Here is an 18,045-nt window from a genome sequence, read left to right on the forward strand (position 1 = left end):
TCATCAATGAGTTTTCTCTGTGTTGTTATAGGTTATTTTTTTTACTCAAGTCTTACTTAGACAGTATTGTCCCATTTCATTGTGCTGTATGATGTTGATTCGTTGGTGTTAGCTTGCCAAGTCACTCTACTACCAAGTCATTTCGTACGCCACAATAAATTCCTGGATTTGGTAAAAAAAAAAAAAAAAAAAGCTGCATTCTAACGTTTTACTGATGACAAAGCATTAAGAAGGCAGTAAAACAGTGATTTGTTGAACATGCAAATCGCTTGAAAAACATCCGGCCTGTTAGTTAATGCTGTGATTGACACCAGAACCTTGACAAGCCAACACTGTGAGGTGTATTTTGAGCCTTGCTGCATGATAAGTGAACTCCAGGAGGAACCTTCCACTTTAACAATTCACTGAAATAATTTCCCCTTTTGCTCTATATCATTTTCTTTTATAGACAATATTATCTCTCTCCAGGGAGTGAAAAACATTTTATCTGGTCGTGCCCCTTACTGAATATATAAAGAGATGCATCACACGGAATGCTTTGCAGCTGCTTGCACTTATTGTGAATGCTTTTACTCACCATTGAAGGTGTTGTAACTGTATGAAAGTGAGCTCTGCAAGGGTCGCTTAGCTTCTCTGAGAAGTCCTTCCATCTCCCTGCGGCTGAGCGTAGCCAGATTGTCCTCCATCTCGATGGTGCAGCAGGTGTAACCCTGGGGACAAATGCGCAGGTGCTCTCCTGGCAGTGCAAGAGGTGGAGAGGTAAGGAAAAGACAGAAGATAAAATCAGAAAATTAGCATTAAAATGAAAAATTTGCATGATGCCTAGTTGTCATGTAAAAAAAAAAATAATAAATCTACTCCAACTGACTGCTACTGACTTGTCTATGGTATTGCTGCATGCAGGTATAAAATGTATAATTTAATATGGAAACATGAGGTGGATGAAATAGTCACATCTACATATTGGTAATTAGTCAGTTTAAAGTTTTATTATTGATTCCTATCACACACTGCATAAAGTACGCTTGCCTCTGAACATTAAAAGTAACACCATACTGGAAATTAAACAGAGAACTTTTTTTTTTTTTTTTTTTTTCTTTTTTTTGTCCAAGATATTTGAAAGTTTTATGTATGATCACATAAAGGGGCTTCTTTGAGGGGGAAAATGGAGAAATTATGGCTTTCCACAAAAAACAAACATAGAAAACTGTTTAAAAAACCAATCCAATATTTGTATGGAATAAACAATATTAATGCTCAGAAGAGAAACAATGAATAATATTGCCAGGACCTTGATTTGTTTTGAGTTGTTTTTAGGTTTTGATTCATTTCTTTTAGCTTCATTATTATTCTGAGTTCCTAGTGTCTTTCTTTGATTAGATCAGTCGTGTTTCTGTTTTACTTTAGTTCAGTTCTTTCTTAGTGATTCTAGTTTATGTGTATTTCTTGAGTCTAATTATTCCACCTTACTCTAGTTTTGTTATGTTCCTTATGTCTACTCATTCTTTGGTGTTAGATTTATTTACCTAGTTACCCAGTTTGTATTCTCTCCCTTGCCTCCTGTGCTATTTTAGCTCTCTCTTTCTGTCTCCTCAGCCTGCCTTCGGCTCTCTACCCACACACCTGCACCCTGTTTCTAATCAGCCATCTGTTTCTTGTTCTATAATCAAACTCCCCAGTAAACATACTACTCATTCTCAGTCACTGCTTGCTGAATCCTCCAGTTATTATCCAGTTATATCCCCCATTTACTCTGCTGGATTTTTGTTCCTGGTTCCTGTTTTTTTTTTTTTTTTCTACTCTGGCTCCCTGCATTCCTTACAATTTCACAATTTTGTTCATCATTTTTGTTAAGCTTTCAACACCACTTGCTGCCCCTATCTCTCTGGGGTCCCCCATCAACCACACAGAATCATGACAAATATGATGTCTGTCTTACTAAAATCCTCAAACCATAAAACCATATTATAAAATTATTTTTAAAAACAAATCCTCTTTGATCAGTTGCATTGTCTTTTCATGATCATTTACAACCAGCATCAAATTTGAAGTACAAAGTGCTTTCTTGTTTAGCAATAGGTTGCATATTATACAAAGTAATGCTTGTAATGCAGGTTACCTTATTGCTATGCTGATTACATTATCCAGCATAGCAGCAGTGAATGACATTTAAGTGCATTGTGTAAAGACCTTCCAAAAACATGCACAAATGCTTTGTTAAGACTAAAAGAATTGCCTGCCCTTTTGTATCAAGTCCACCTTATATTCCTCTGAAATCCCATTGGCAAGTCTTGAAGTTCACTGCTTTGCCTAAATTGGAAGTCCTATTAATTGACACAAATGTATATTTTCCCACTTACATATACAGACTAATACTTTTCCAATGCGCATGTCTCTGGTGTGGTTGTTACTATGCAAAAACATTCCACACAAGGGAGATCAATTGTGGTCAAAACAGTATATTTTCCTCATTGGAAGAAGGATGAGGTTTAATAACAGGTCTAAGAAAAAGCTAAGTGTGACAAGTTCAGGAGCAAGTTCAAGTCTCTGTGTGATCAGAGCTTTTCCACTGACTGTACTCATTAACACCGTTACAAAACTTGAAGCATTTAATTAATGTGTCAGCTCACATCAGCATTACTTTGTTTGCACGTACATTTGGTAAACACACATAAGTGGTTGATTAATGGTTTAACTTGTCAAAGCTGTAATTATTATCCACCTGGCTGAACATTGGGTAAGACTCTAGGCATGATTTGATGAGACATCAGTGTTACAGATTCTTCTGCCATCCCTTTTTATGTCTGAAACTTGCTCTTGCTCATAGAGTAATAAGGTGTTTCTGTCTCATTGTTCTATAAATTAATCAGAGTGCGACTTCACCGTTTCACAAGGGCACCAGAATAAGGGGGGTGGCGGTGGGGGGGGGCATTGTGACCCCTCCACTTTATGGCCCTGTCCAGAAAACAATCTTGTTTCCCCAGACACACGCATCCAACTGTGACTGATGTGTCTCTCCCTCCTTTTTCTTTATCTTGCACTTTTGCTGTCTAGTGACAGGCAAGGCATAAGCTCTTGACATGCAGGCAAGTAATTGTGCACTGTCATAATTCTGCACATCCCAAAGGCAGCTGGAGTTGGAAACACCAGGTACACAGACGGGAGGTCGAGATGTGGAGAAAATGCAGGCAGAGGGAAAGAGAAATGATTTGTATCCGTTTGTGTGAACATCTTTGAAGTAACAAGTAAAAAATAATAAAGTGCTATGACAGCTTGTCAAGGTAATTTATTTACTTTCTGAATGTAAAAAAAAAAAAAAAAAAAAAATTATTTTCATTCAGGAAAAGCTGTCACATAATCTCTCTGGTCACTAAGGATTTTTCCAATTAATGAAAGATTTCTGCCTTTTTGTCCATTATTTTGGGGAATGTTTCACAAAAATGTTTGTATTCTTAGCACTGTGCATGGGTGTGGGCATCACTCATTGGACAAATCCAAAGCCAGATTCTGTGCAGCACCGAGACGAAACACAGGTTTAATATTTGGATAGTAGATATTTAGTAAAGGGTGATATGTGGAGATGGTCAATTGATGTGTAACATGACATACCTTACAGAAATAGCTAAATACTCATGTCCTGTTGCACACACATTTCTGTAGCAGCTGGGAGAGGGAGGGGTTTTGTGCAGATTTTATGGGTGAGAAGACAGCAATCAAGGCAGATAAAAGAAGGTGGAAGTCTAAGCCATCAGGACTCAAAAGTTCAGCAAGCTCAAAAAAGAGGGGGAGTGCCAAGTGCAGAGATGGTGCTCTAAAAATAAAACCCCTGACATCTGCAGCAGGAGTTGTGCCAGGTGAAGAGAGGGGATCTACACCAGCTGCAAGTTGTACATAATTGTATTAGCTTCATTGTAAATAGCCGAGTGTAAATAGTTAGAATAATACATTCTTACTTGTATGACTCTTTTAACTGACTTCCAGTTTGTGTTCTGTTCATTTAATATTTGTTTATTGTTTATTACATGTAGATTAGTGGCATGGAAACTGGTGTTCATAATTTTGATTTTGTGACAAAGTAAGTTAAAACTGTGGTTGATTTGTCCCTATATATTTTGTCAGAGTTCTCAGGCGAGTTGATTGACAAACAAGCTTTTGCATAACATTTTCTTTGACGATAATGATTAACAGATAGACACTTGATGCATAATTCAACTTTGTCTATTAAATAAAAATAGCATATTTTGGTTTTAAATCATTGTTTAACTGATTAAGAATTACCTTAGTTGTAAAATCGCAAGGTGAACTGAACAAGGTTTAAATGGGGCATTTAAAGTCACCCTTGTGGCAGTTCTAGCATTTACCTTTGTGTATATGAAGTTGTGTTATTAGGGCTAAGCAGTGAAAGCGCCGCGAAAGCATATTATAATCACACTGTTTCTTCTTATTATGCTTCTGTCAAATGAACTAGCTTCTTGGAGGCCTAAACCTATACGAAACCCCCCCAAACTCAGTACAGTTCTTATCGTACACACATCTGCACAAGAAAGGAGGAAACTAGTTCCATAAATGCACCTCCCTCAAAAGGTTTTGTTAGGGCAATTTCAGAGTAATTAATTGTACATTTTAAGGCCTTTTTGGTCCTTTACCACTACTTCCTCTTTTTGTTTTTCTTTAGGCAGATATGCCTGCTAAATTCCCGAATCATTAGCTTATCATTGTTCATCAGGGAGGAAGGGTTCTATTAAACTGCAATCTCAAAAGGCAGAATAAGGTCACACACACACACACACACACACACACACACACACACACACACACACACTGTGATAAAGCATGGGAGAGACCAGCAGTCACAGGCTTTTAGAGATGGTGGGAAAAGGGGGAAGGAGAGAAGAGGACAGGAAATTAAGAAAGCATCACTGCTCTGGGAGTCTGTGAAACAAAATAGTGTTGCTGTGCAGCTAAGTCACTTTTACAGTGCGATCCATCTTAGGACTGTTCTTTTTGTCACAGCAATGTACAGTATTGTTTGCAATACTGATTTTTATTCTTATGTAAGATTGCCCAAAAAGTAGGACTAGAGATATAAATTAGCCACTTGCCTATAATCACACCACTGTTTTAAAAAGAACTGTCAAAGACAGAAATAAGGCTAATGCGACCCTCTGGTTTGGAGATATTTCAAGGTAAGCATAGAGGACACTTAACAAGCAGACTGCCCTCTGTGCTTAGGTAAGCTACCAACAAGGGGAACAACATATTATATTTAATTAATTAAGCTTAATTACTCTTTCTGTTTTTGGACCACCAGTAGATTAGCTTTTATCATCTGGGATACATGATTGATAGAAGCAGAACAGGGTGGAGCTGCGTGGGCATTTATTGTTGCTTGTTGCTCCTGGTTTACTCTGCATCCGGGTCCGTGCTGTGCCATCCTGGCGCAGCCTCCGGAATACATATGCACCCATTATTGTCTTTGGTTGAACCTGCACGAGCACAAACTCCAAAATCCATATATTTTCTTTAAAATAATTCACCATGATAGACTATATCTGTTCAAAAACTAGTTATATTAATGAAAATATGGGTATATATCCGAATGTATCGGTTATTACTATGTGTACACACAAAGCATGTGGTTTTAATTCAGAAACCTATTAAGTTTCTTCCGCAAGTCACAGCAGGCCCGCCAGTCAAGGCAAACAAAGAGGGAGACCAGTGGAGGGAAAATATTAATTTTGGAAGTTGAGAACTACAGTATTTTATATGACACCACTCATCCTTTTTATCACCGGCTTTAATGTACAATCTCTTATTTCCCGCACATGCTTCTTGTTGCACATCTGCTGTTAGCAAATTGGAGAGGAGAAGGAACGCCGCCAGTGGAAATCGAGGTACTCTGGAACGCCTGCGAAATGCACAGCAGAGCGAAGCCAGATGCAGTGTAAATTAGGGGTTACACTCTGATGAACATCTGGACCTTAATTTCTTTCCTTCCTCAACAGGGTAAGCTACCTACTCCTCTATGTAGTCTACATTTACACTAGACCAATGACTGAAAACTGCCATATTTCTAAATGTCGACTGGGGAAACGTTTGACGTTTAGACGGCACCGCCAAGACACCTTGAGCTGTATTTCTGCTTCCAGGCCACTAGATGGGGATCTGATTTCAGCATGTCATCGAATGCACATGCGCATGGTTTCAAAAAAGTATCGGTGTGAGAGATTCTAGTCACTGGTGTCACGTAAACAAGCATACGGATCACAGCAAAAGTTTAAACCTATTAAAACTGTGTTTTTTGTGCATTCTGTTTAATCTTTCTCCTATTATGTATTACTGAATGTGCCACAGAAGTCTGAGCCCAACCAGACCACTCAGCAAATAATTCTGTCCTGACCAGGCCCAAATTTTGGGTCAGGGTCCTACCATAGATATAAACTCTCGCAAAAAATGCATGTTTTGATAAGTGATTTGATAAAGAAATTGAAGACTAAACAATCTGTATATCATGCCCTATTTATGATCTGGTAAAACAAACAAATAACTTAAAGTTATTTTGGGAAGCATAAGTACCAACTTGTTAACTACTCTGTACCTGCAAGCACCTAAACTGAAGTACTTGTATTCTGTGTGGAAAAAAAAAAAAAAAAAAAAAAAACTGGCATCAAGACACCCTTAGTGAAAAATACTTGTAAAAGAGTGGAAAACTCACCAAAATGATTAAACAGACTGAAAAAAGATAACAAAAACAATATAGGTTCCAGATTGGAACCCAGAGGAACTCGCCATGACAGCTCAGTAGATTCTGACATGATCCAATGACGCTCCTACCCAGTAAGAAAAAAAGAAAGCCTCCATGTGATATCCAGAGATCCCAACCAGATCCCAGTTCAGCATTTTAGTAATAATTTTTGTTAGGATACATCATTTTCTATTTATCAGGATGTTTAACAGCCTCAAAAAAAGACAAATTGTTGTCTATATATTGAGCTAAAATCAAGACAAACTCCATTCTAGAGATACAAGTAGTAAAGTCCACTATTGTATAAAAAAAAATCCTATTTTACATTTGAACATTTTATGAATACATTTTTTCCTAAAAAAAATTTCACAAAATAGCAAGAAGAGAATCACAGGGAAACCACTAATGGCTTTTAGTATTGACTGACAGCATATAACTGAGATTCAAATCACAATGCGCAATATATGTGAGCGCGTGTGTTTGTGTGTGTGCATGTAGGGTTGAGCTGTGGGACCAAAGGGATTAGCAGCCTAATCCAGCCAGTGGTCAGAGTGCGTCCACAGCTTGGTGGATTATTGCCTGTGCCATAGATAGCATTCATGCAAAACCAGGAATTGCACACATGCACACACCCACATACTCTTGAACAGTGGATTAGGGTTAAACACATGAAGAACAACAAGGCTGCTTGGCAGCAAAAGTTGACATAGCTCATCCGCCAACTGCACGCACTGACGTTTAACACACCATTCTAACAAAAGGCTCGTAATACGTGACCCTTTCCAACTAGAAAGCAGTCTAAAAGCTCAGGAGGGCTTTCTTTGAGCCTCAAATGTTCAAACACAGAGGATGACCCACAGGTTACCCCCGTCTGTCACCTACAGACCCTGGATACTCAGCCTGGTAATGTGAGACACACAGAGTCACATAAATAGCTTTCTCCAACCAGACTAGGTGGCAGCTATACAACATTTATAACACATTACCACTACGGTCAGCTGCTTTAACGCACTGCGTTCTTCAAGTTCACTGTGTTTCTACTCTGCAGAATGACCAGCTATGTTTCTGCTTATACGTTTACCAGTAGCAGAGGAAATAGTGCTGCTCTGTATATTTACATAGAAAAAGGGGCCTTTCCTTCACTTGAATAATTAATTAAGGAAACGTTTGTGTAAGTAATTATTTAAACTCGATAAGACTAACTGTGTTAAATAGCATTGTATTAATTTAAACTGTATGAAAATAAGTACTGCTTTAGAACCATAACAGGTGGATAGAGCAATTATTGAAAAAAGCTATTAAAACATCCTCTGAAGGTGCAAAAGAAAACTATAAATGTGTAATGACTGTAAATTACAAGCTGTTGTGAACCAAATCCACCCACAGAGATCTCATCGCTCTCATTGGAAACAGATTTCTGCTGTGCAACACATCCCACAGAGAAAGTCTGACTTCTCAAACTTTAAAGGAACAAACTGTTTGCTTATTTAGTAAGCAACATTTGAAAGGTACTACTACTAGATATATCAGGCTTACCGATTATTCTACACTCACCAGTCATTTTATTAGGAAGACCGCTTGTTACACTGACAACACATCCATGTATGTTGGAGCAGAAGCTGGACACCCCCTGATCTACGGCAGCAACAGAAGATGTCACTCAGTTCTGCTCCTGTTAGCTAGAATAGAAAAGTGAGGCTGCAATTTGCACCGGCTCACCGAAATTAAAACTGACTCTTTCAGTCAGTCAATCTTGTTTTGAACTGATTGCTTTAAGAAAGTACTCTGTAGACAAAGAAGTAGACTTATGACAGATCCAGCAGCATAAAGTATGAAAAATAGTTATATTTTCTTCTTGCTGCAACGCTTGTGTTTGATTAAAAAAAGTCTAAATGACACACAGTTGCTGCTGCATTCCTGTACATGCGATCGCTGCTCATGTGACCATATTTATAACCGCATAATGTTAATAAGCAGCACTCAGATTTACATTCTGATTGTTTATTTTGCATCACAAATAGCAGGTAGTAGAGAAGCAGACACGTTCTGGTTAATAATCAGGCATCTTATTATTATTAATCCTTCGAGTGCTTGCATTTAGAATGTGTACAGTAGAAAGAACCTTTCTAGGGAAACGGATCAACTTTATGCATTTGAAATACAAAACACACATGCAGATAATTCTCATCGTCACAGCCAATTACATCATGATCCCCCTTACTTCATGACTCTCAGGAAGCACAGATGACTTGTTGCCTATTTTCATAAGATGTGCTATTGCTGGATACTGAGGTGGTTTTCTCAAAGAGCAGAAAAACAAATTCAAGTCTCTGTAATGGTGCTCCTATGTAGCTCTGTTTACCGTTTGTCTACCACAGTGGCACATTTCTGGGCTGCCTTACTTCCGGTCGGGTCTCGTGGGAACACAAGATCTGTGGTAGAACAGATCCATGATTCACATTATGGACATGTAGCTGACAAATCTGCTGACATGATGCTATCATTCTAACAATGACCTACATTTCTGACACTTTACTGAATTTATCCCACAAAGACGTAAGACAGTTCTAGAGGTAAAACGAAACCCAAACAGATACATTTCTTGTGCATATATAAATAAATAAGAAATTTACCAAGAGGAAGCATAACATTCAAACTTTATGAATCATGCATCTCCGAACCTGTTACATAATCTTCAGTCACAGCAGATGTGAGCCAGATGCTAGAGCATCACCCCTCAGAGTTAGCGATACAATGTCACTGTTTACTGAACAAAATGAATTGAAGCTGGCAATTTCTAATGTTGTGAGAGGAAGAATGCGAGTGGGCGAGAAATGGCTTCAATCGAAACCGAAACTTTCTACTGCACTGTCAGGTGCATGAAAATGCATTATATATAAATGTTAAGCCCAGAAGTCCATTCCTGCAACATTTCCAATGAGTCACAGGGTATGTGCAAAGAAAGCATCGGTTTTGGGCCCCTCTAACGGGAGTTGTAAAATACAGGGAACATGATGGATTACAACAGGTTTTGTAATTAAGTTGGTACAGATGCATGCTTGACTTTCCACTCTGATAGGACGTGCACGGAGTGACATAGAAACACAATTTTGCACAAACCCTTTGGCTTTTGTTCTGTCCCCCATTTCTGAGACTCTTTCTGATTTTCGCACACCTATCCCAAACACAAATACACACACACACACACACACACACTGTGGTTGATGAATAACTAAAGAGTGTGAATGCCAGCGACATTAACTGAAAGCAGCAGCCTGTCTCATGCACTTAGCAGGTACAAAGTGCCATCAAAGAGGGTCAATCTGGGCTTGTAGTTCACCATCAAAGTTTTGCCATCCTCATTGGCATCTCTATCATTTATTCCCACATTTTTTTAGTAAATCTACAGCTATTTTTGCTTTGTGTGGAACGCAAGCATTCACAAAGTTGAACTAGAATGCAGGTTTGCACCCTTTGCATTTTTGCTACTTGCTCAGAACTATGAGGAACAAACTTCCAACATCCTGTCCTACTTTTTTTTTTTTTTTTTTACACCTCTACTCTAACCCACCCTTATTTTGCAAGTTGCAGGCATGCCTTAACCTGATCTCCCCAGTGTGTTACCTGACAGATTGATTGTCAGTGTGAGTGTAACTGCAAAAACATAGGAGACAAAAACATACATCGCAACTTCCTGATGCGATGTAGACGTGCTATATCGCACAACCTGTAAAGAAATTGAATGAGCTGCTGGGAGTTGACCTCTTTTTTTGGGAAAGAAGTTTTTTTTTTTTTTTTTTTTTTTTTTTCTGTTTTCAGGTGCACGTAGGTGGGTATTTCACTGATGATCCCTTAAGAGCTTTTGACAATAGATGTCAAGACTTGGCACACATCAGACAAAACATCCTGCCACATCAAGTGTGGAAAATAGACTGATGTCTCAGTGTAACTACACACATCTATAAACCCTAGAAGTCTGAGAAAAACAAGGGGAGGAAGGAGGATGAGAAAGAACTGACAGATGATCTTTTCACAAAGTTAACCTGTAGCATCTCTGGATCTATAACGTGCTGTCAAAAACTCTGAACATCACAAAGGTAACTTGGTCTTTCGGAGGCAATGTAGATGAGTTTTTCAGTTTTTTTTTCTCTAATTAGGCAACAGCAATGGAACAAGTCTGTTTTCTGATTTCTCATCCATGCAGTTTTAACAGTAATCAAAGCAGAAAACTTGTTTTAAAAGTACCATAAGTGGATCCTTTGGCAGGACTTTAGCACATTTCATCTCTTTGCGTGTTCATTTTCTGTACTAAACATAAGCAGAAAACTTGTTTTAAAAGTACCATAAGTGGATCCTTTGGCAGGACTTTAGCACATTTCATCTCTTTGCGTGTTCATTTTCTGTACTAAACATATCCTGTTCATTGCCTTAACCAACAATACCAGAATTTGACTGGTGCCAATTACATCCAACAAAAGTTCCTGTACAAGCAAGAAGTCATGGACTCTCCCACTCACTGATACTGTCGCTTTATGCTGCATTCAGTTTGTAATCAGAAGTTGAAATCTCAGTGTTCCAAGTCCAAAATTAAATTTGACAAATCCAGAATGCTATCTAGTGCAGAAATATGAAAAAAAAGAGAGGTGTCAGCTGGAAGCTAAGATACACAAATATTATAAAAATATTTGTGGAGTCTGTAAATCCAAGTTGTCCAAATAGTGCTATTTAGGTTGGAAGTTGTTGCTCGGGGGTGAAGGCAACGTTAGCTATAATTGGTACTAAAAAAAACCCTGTATTTTCTAAAGAGGAATGTCTGCTGTTCTTTCAAGCTGGTTTAACTGTTGCTCTTAATTTCTCCTTTTCATATTTTATTAGCAGTCTGACATTTGTCTTTGTTTTAATGTATAACCCCATTTTTACACGGGATCCTGTCTCACACATAATGACTGACATTTCCTTTGCTTCAAGTAAAAATAGTTAATGCCTGCTCAAAGCAGGCAGACTTAACAGAACAGACTGCAAAACTCCACTTGGTGCATCTCTAGCATGTCTGGCTAATAGTTGTTAGTTTGTTCACTCACTAAAACAATTAAATCCCACTGGTTTTCTTACTTGCAAACGGAACACAGTCAGCTCTGACCATTGGGACAAATTAAACACAGCACAAGAATTTCCAGCTTCAAGGAATATAAAAATACAACACACAAGAAAGGGTTATGCAAACTTCACACAGGCAAGGCCTCATGAATCAGAGACCTTCTTGCTTTGAGGTGACAACCACCAGCCAACAATTGTGCAGCTGTAGCTTTGAACTTGTCTTTATCAATTAAGCCCACAGTTCATCTTTTATAAAGCTTGGTTCTATTTGAAGTAGGTTTCCACAAAACCACAGTCATTTGCAAGCTCAGAACTGAAAAAGAAACGGGCAAAGATGAATGACTTGAGTTTAGATTTGCAGGGACTAATGGCAAAATCTCTCAGAAGATGCTGACTGTGCTTCATGCAATAAAAAAACATCTCAAGATTTTTACATTAACCCACTGAAAAACATTATCAGTGGAAAAAATGCTTTTCAGTGGGTAAAGAGCTCACTTATTTAGCAGACAAAGTATATTAAATACTTCTGCTTTAATATCATGAAAGTATCATTTTGATATTAGCACGATCTTCATATTAAATTAATCAACATGGCATTCTTATATAAACCTTGCAAAGCCCAAAGCAGGAGCATCATTTGAAGATGAGGAAAATGAGCTAACAGGCAAAAACGAAGAAGCCAGAACAGTGTAAGGTTTGTGTGACTGTGTGCAGATGCATGAGATTGTGTGTGTGTGTGTGTGTGTGTGTGTGTGTGTGTGTGTGTGTGTGTGTGTGTGTGTGTGTGTGTGGGAGAGAGACAAAGCCTGGCCTCTTATTCAGCGGCAATGTTCTTCTTGTGACAGGACTTTCTCCTGCTGGTGAAATAAAAAACTAGCCAGTTTCCCCTTGCCCTATGATGTTCAGTGGTGGAGTAGCTGACACGAAGGAGTTGACCTGCTGTTGTCAGAGCCTGTCAAAGCAGCAAGAGCTGGAACACATTCAGTCTGAGTCGGGAACATGGAGGTGCATGTTGGTGTAGCAGCAAACTGATGAAGAACGGGAAAATGAACGTGTAAAATATTCAATTTAAAAAACAATATGGAGAGCAAGCAAATCTGGGAAAAGAGAAATGTGTTCTTCAAACCAAGTATCTGTAAATAGAGATTGTAACTAATGGATTCAACATTGTGCGAGCGCCAATATTTAACAGAGCGAGTCATTTTCCATTTTACAATTAGCATAATTAAGGGTGTGGCTAAAGGGACTGGTGCATGTTTGTGCATTAAGGTGCACATAATTATCGCATCATTATTACCTTGCTTAAAAGATGGAGCAATGATGTAACATTCATTAACAATTCACAGCACTTTTTTTAGTTTCTAGGAGGTAAAATGCAATCTCATAGTGGAGTGGAAAGAATCATCTGCTTTCATTAAAACTACAGTATTTATTATTATCCAAAAATTTGAATAGCTAGGAAAGGGGCTTAATATGAATAAATAACTCACTAAATGACCCTTGTGCTCATTTAAATAACTTGGTTGTCCCCAAATTAGAAAAGTACCGAGATCATAAATTTGGGCAACGTTTTGACCAGAGGGATGCTTAATTTTAAAGACATGAGAATAACCTAAAAATAGTTTTGAAGATATTGCCTTCAAAATATCTTTATATGGAGGTGTGCTTTTTTGCTAAACTTTGGAGGTTATTTCAAACTTCGCCAGTTCCATCAACCTTTTCTAATGCGATTCTTCAAATTGGGTATAAGGAAAATGATGGAAACACAGCTTAAGATTAAGGCTTTGAGCCCACAAGAGTACTGAGTTCAAAGTACTAATGAAAGGAAATTGGGAGCACAAATGACACGTAATGTAACACTTGACTGCAATCCAGCGATCGGTGCATCTTTGCCACCACTCTTCAAAATCTATCAGTCATCGGCTTTAGACATACAAAAACACACCCCTGTTATTCTGATTTAAGTCTTTCAAAGCCAGAGAGAAAGGCTGTCAAATGTTTGATCAGGTCTTCTTTAATCCCAATAATGACTCAGATAAGCACTAAATGCTGGATGATCTGCCTATTGATCCTTTCTTGGAGAGAACATGACTGAGTTTCTTTGCCTCACTCAGATCAAAGGACAGACTGCCGTCTTACTTCCTCCCTCGGTTCAGTCATCTTTTTCTCCCTTCTCTCTGCATACACCCACCTCCCAACTCCCCCAACTCACTTCCCACACACACACAAGCACACGCCATCTTCCCCCTTTCTTTCCCTTGCCTCTGGCTGGGAATCTAGCCAGTGAAACTGGGATTTCAGACAGCAAATCCACACTTGCCCAGATCTTCAGAAAGTGACTTGTTTTATTAATGGCTTTAACTAGTCAACAGCCATTACCTTGGGGCGTTTCTCTCAATTATATAATTCCATGTCATCTGTCTAGCTTTAATATAGATCAAGATAAACAGTGTGATCAGCTGTCAAATGCCTGCAATGTTGGCAGCAAGAGAGTTGACTTTCTTAACATTTAAAGTATGTAAATTGCATGTTTCTATCTACACCTCAATAAAATAAACATTCATGAAAGGCTCAATCACAGCATAAATTACCAACACAGCAGCACATTCCTGCAAACTGACAATCAAATATGTAATGATGATGGCCACGGGATCTAATGATTGCTCCCACTTGATAACTCAAATGTCAGTTATCCAGTGAGTCATTCTGAAAGTGTGATCTGAAGGAAGGCTTGACATGGGAACTAAAACTGTACAAGGAAAGCCCTGTTTTGGCGAAGCTGCGTGAGAATAGCGTGCATGCCAAGCTGTCTATTTTGAAGTCAGGTCAGGGCAGGCTAACACTTTAGGCACTCTTAATCACTGTGAATCACTGAAATGTCTTGACAACAGACGGATAGGCATGGCTAACTGACACCAAAGAGACTGAAACAAACAGAAACACGAATGTCAGATGCCAAGACACCAGAGTGTGAGGCAGTAACAAGAGTTTGGCAGCCAAGAAAATAGAGCAAAACAAAACAAAACAAAAAAAAAAAAATGTGACAGAGAGGATATTCATATCCAACGCACAAATCATCGGAAGGCAATTACATCCCAAGAAAAAGATGAAGATGTTCAGGGATATCAGAATATGTGGTTGATGTTATCCTGCACTATCTACAAACCACAATGACTCCCTGTGAAACTGCACAGAGAACCATTTCACCACAAAAGCTCATTTCAGTAAACCAGGCCACCAAATGATTGTTCTTATGTAGGCCACCAGCCTGGATGTCACACATCTCCTGCATGATTCCCAACAGCACACGCTTTGACCAGATACAAATTAGGCGTAGCGGGTCATTGTGTTTGTTGTGGGACAGCACAAGGCAGACTTATGGGAAACTGAGCCACGTTATGTCCAAGAAGGCAGTGGTGCATGACAATGCGAAGTCAGTTTATTTAATTGTAATGTAAACCTTCATGACAAATAGGGCAAATTTTAAAGACCTGAATTAAAATAAACTAAAACAATAGTTAGGAATTATTTTTTTTTTTAATGTTTTATTAACAGGCTTGCAAAATAAGTTTCAATCTAGAAAAAATAAAAAATAAAAATTAAAGGACTTGCTAAATATTGGGATGATGATATTGATAATGATTAAAACACTATTTTCTGGAATTTCCTTTCCATCACATAATGTAATCAACATTCTCTATAAGTTCAAGCACACTAGAAGCTAAAAACATAGATAGGTGTGGGAACATGACTGAGTTTGACATATGTATAATGAAGTTCCATCTCCGTAAGAATGTCCAAATTGCTTGAAATTAAAAATATGATGGTACAAAGTTAAATATACATTTATATATTTATTTAACCATAATATCAAGAATCTGTTCTGCATATTAACTATCAAGCTTTCTATTCGGGCAGAGTAGTAAACCAAAGCAGAATACTCTTCTCTGTCAGATCTTAGAGGGAATTGAACTGATGTGAATCTGGGATGATAAAATGTTTAGCTGGAATGGATCATTTGGAGAAAACTGTTAAACTAATGGAATTATGTGAGCAGTACACATTTACAGGCATATGGACCTATGAGGTGTCATTAAAAAAAGAAAAAAAAAAAGAAAAAGGAAAAACGGAAAATCATTCCGTCTCATTGAACCACAAAGCAGTCGTAGGTGTTTAATGTTTTTGTCTTTTTGTTATACACAGCTCTGCAGTACCGGAGAATTCAAAACCTGCCATATCGCCCAGGTGGGAGCAGCTTTATTGGAAAGCTCTGACAGGTAAATGCACAAGATGTGTAGAGGAATGTTTCTGTCTTTCACTCTGTACTACTCTGTCTAATCCCGCTATCAGTCTAGGCTTGAAACAGGGCTTTTCATAGTTTCTTCAATGAAAAACTTAAATGCTTGTCAAGTGTGCACTCTGAAGCACAGAGCTACAGCAGCAGCTCTCGGCTCTTCCAAACTAATTTTACTCTCTTGTGCACCTCTCATCTTAGTTTTATGCCCTTTGCATTAGGTTTAGGTTTACGGTTTGGGTCAGGGATAGGCTGTAGAAATGAATGAAAAATTAATGAAAGTCAATGCAAAGTCCTTGTGAAGATAAAAAGACATATTGTGTGAGTGTGTGTAGGAATGGCACTTTGTTTCCACAATCAGACGTTAGAGAGCTGGCCTGTGTTGAAAAGCTAGATGGTTATCCGCCCAGACTGAGACGAAGGGAGAGGAAAAGAGGAAGGCGAGAGAATTTAAAGAGGCCAAAGGGAGACACACATAGGGCACCGGCATTTGCAGAAAGGGTGGATGGTGTCCATCCTCCTGCTAGGATGTAGGAGAGACTGAAAGAATGAAAGAAAGAAAAAATATTTTAAAGAGAAGGTGTCACTTGAAAAGCTCTCTTCTGCCTTACTCTACCTGCTAAAAATATACAAGGCTAAAATACCACAAGATGTGACCGTTTTAGGACTGGTAAAGCAGAGATGCAGGCTGATTTTGTGTCTGGTGAACATTTCTCATGCTCAACAGAAGTAAATTTCAGCTGAATTGATTGCATCTTGGAATAAGCTTAAACAGGTTTATTGCAGATGAATTCACACAACATGGATTCTTGGAACTGGTATTTCCAAGAATCCACAACGCCCTGCTGCCTAACAAGTTTCTGAAAGCCTTTCTAAGAGAAAAAGGCCACGACTTCATAGATCCCCCACCACAATGAACAAGGGCCATCGAGTACTTTCCACCGAGTGTTTCTGTTTCACTCCAGAGTAATTCTAGCAAAAGAAAAAAAAAAAGCTTTGCTTCTTTTTATTTGACCAAACATGCACTTCAAGAAAGTTCAGCAAATTCTGAACATTCACTTTCAGCTGTCGAAGAAACTTTTTTCCCATACCTCCAAAACAACTCTTTGGCTTGCAGATGCCATTGTCAGAGAGGCAGGGTACACCCTGAACAGGTCACCAGTGTGTTACATGGAGTACACTGTAGCACTCTATATACCCCGTGTACATTAAACATTAAGATTTAATTTTGCATTAAAACTTAATGTTAAAATGCATATGTAAAATTTTTTAAATCTTCATTTGATTTCCATTAGTTTTTCTGCATTCATGTGAATTTTCTAACTTTTAAAGAATTATGATAAAAGCCATAAATAAAAAACTCATAAAATGAGTAAATAAGATATTTTTTACAATTTATATAACACAATAGGGAAAAAAAAAAAATATATATATATATATATATATATATATATATATATATATATATATATTGTGCGTTATATCACTAGCAAATTATTTTGTCACTGCATTTTGCTCCAATAAGTTATTTTATAAGCATGGTCTTCCTGCTTTTCTCTCTGTAAATTTAGCTACATAAAGAGGTGCTTTGCTCTGAGCAACAGACTTTAACACAAGGACCAAAGCCAGCACTAGCCTGACAGGCTGCAGCCTGGCTGTGCATTACATTGAACTACAAAGTACATAATTTGTAGGTCAGATTGCACTCTCCCCTCTTGCCCGTCTAACCATGTAAACTACACTGTTCTGAAATTAGTCAACATAAAAAGCCCTTTTTAATTAACTTGAGATTTGTTTGACAGCTTCTGAATTGCAATGGCAAAACTGGTTTGTCGGTTCATTTGATCTTTTTGAGGGGATTTAGATTTTAGTCAAAGCAAAAAGAAACTAAAAAACAATGTTATATATA

General features: G+C 38.1%; 1 protein-coding gene across 2 annotated transcripts in view; it reads right to left on the reverse strand.

The window, feature by feature from the left end:
- LOC106960975 (glypican-1-like) overlaps positions 1 to 18,045 on the reverse strand; it is a 63,686-nt gene that overhangs the window by 22,560 nt on the left and 23,081 nt on the right. For both annotated transcript variants that reach the window (XM_015054396.1, XM_015054397.1), the window contains one exon: positions 578 to 736. In XM_015054396.1, the coding sequence (XP_014909882.1) occupies positions 578 to 736 (159 nt within the window). The remainder of the gene's footprint in view (positions 1 to 577; positions 737 to 18,045) is intronic.

The sequence above is a fragment of the Poecilia latipinna genome, unplaced genomic scaffold (genome assembly GCF_001443285.1).
Source record: "Poecilia latipinna isolate Pla-1442-1.1 unplaced genomic scaffold, P_latipinna-1.0 Scaffold1249, whole genome shotgun sequence".
NCBI lineage: Eukaryota > Metazoa > Chordata > Actinopteri > Cyprinodontiformes > Poeciliidae > Poecilia > Poecilia latipinna.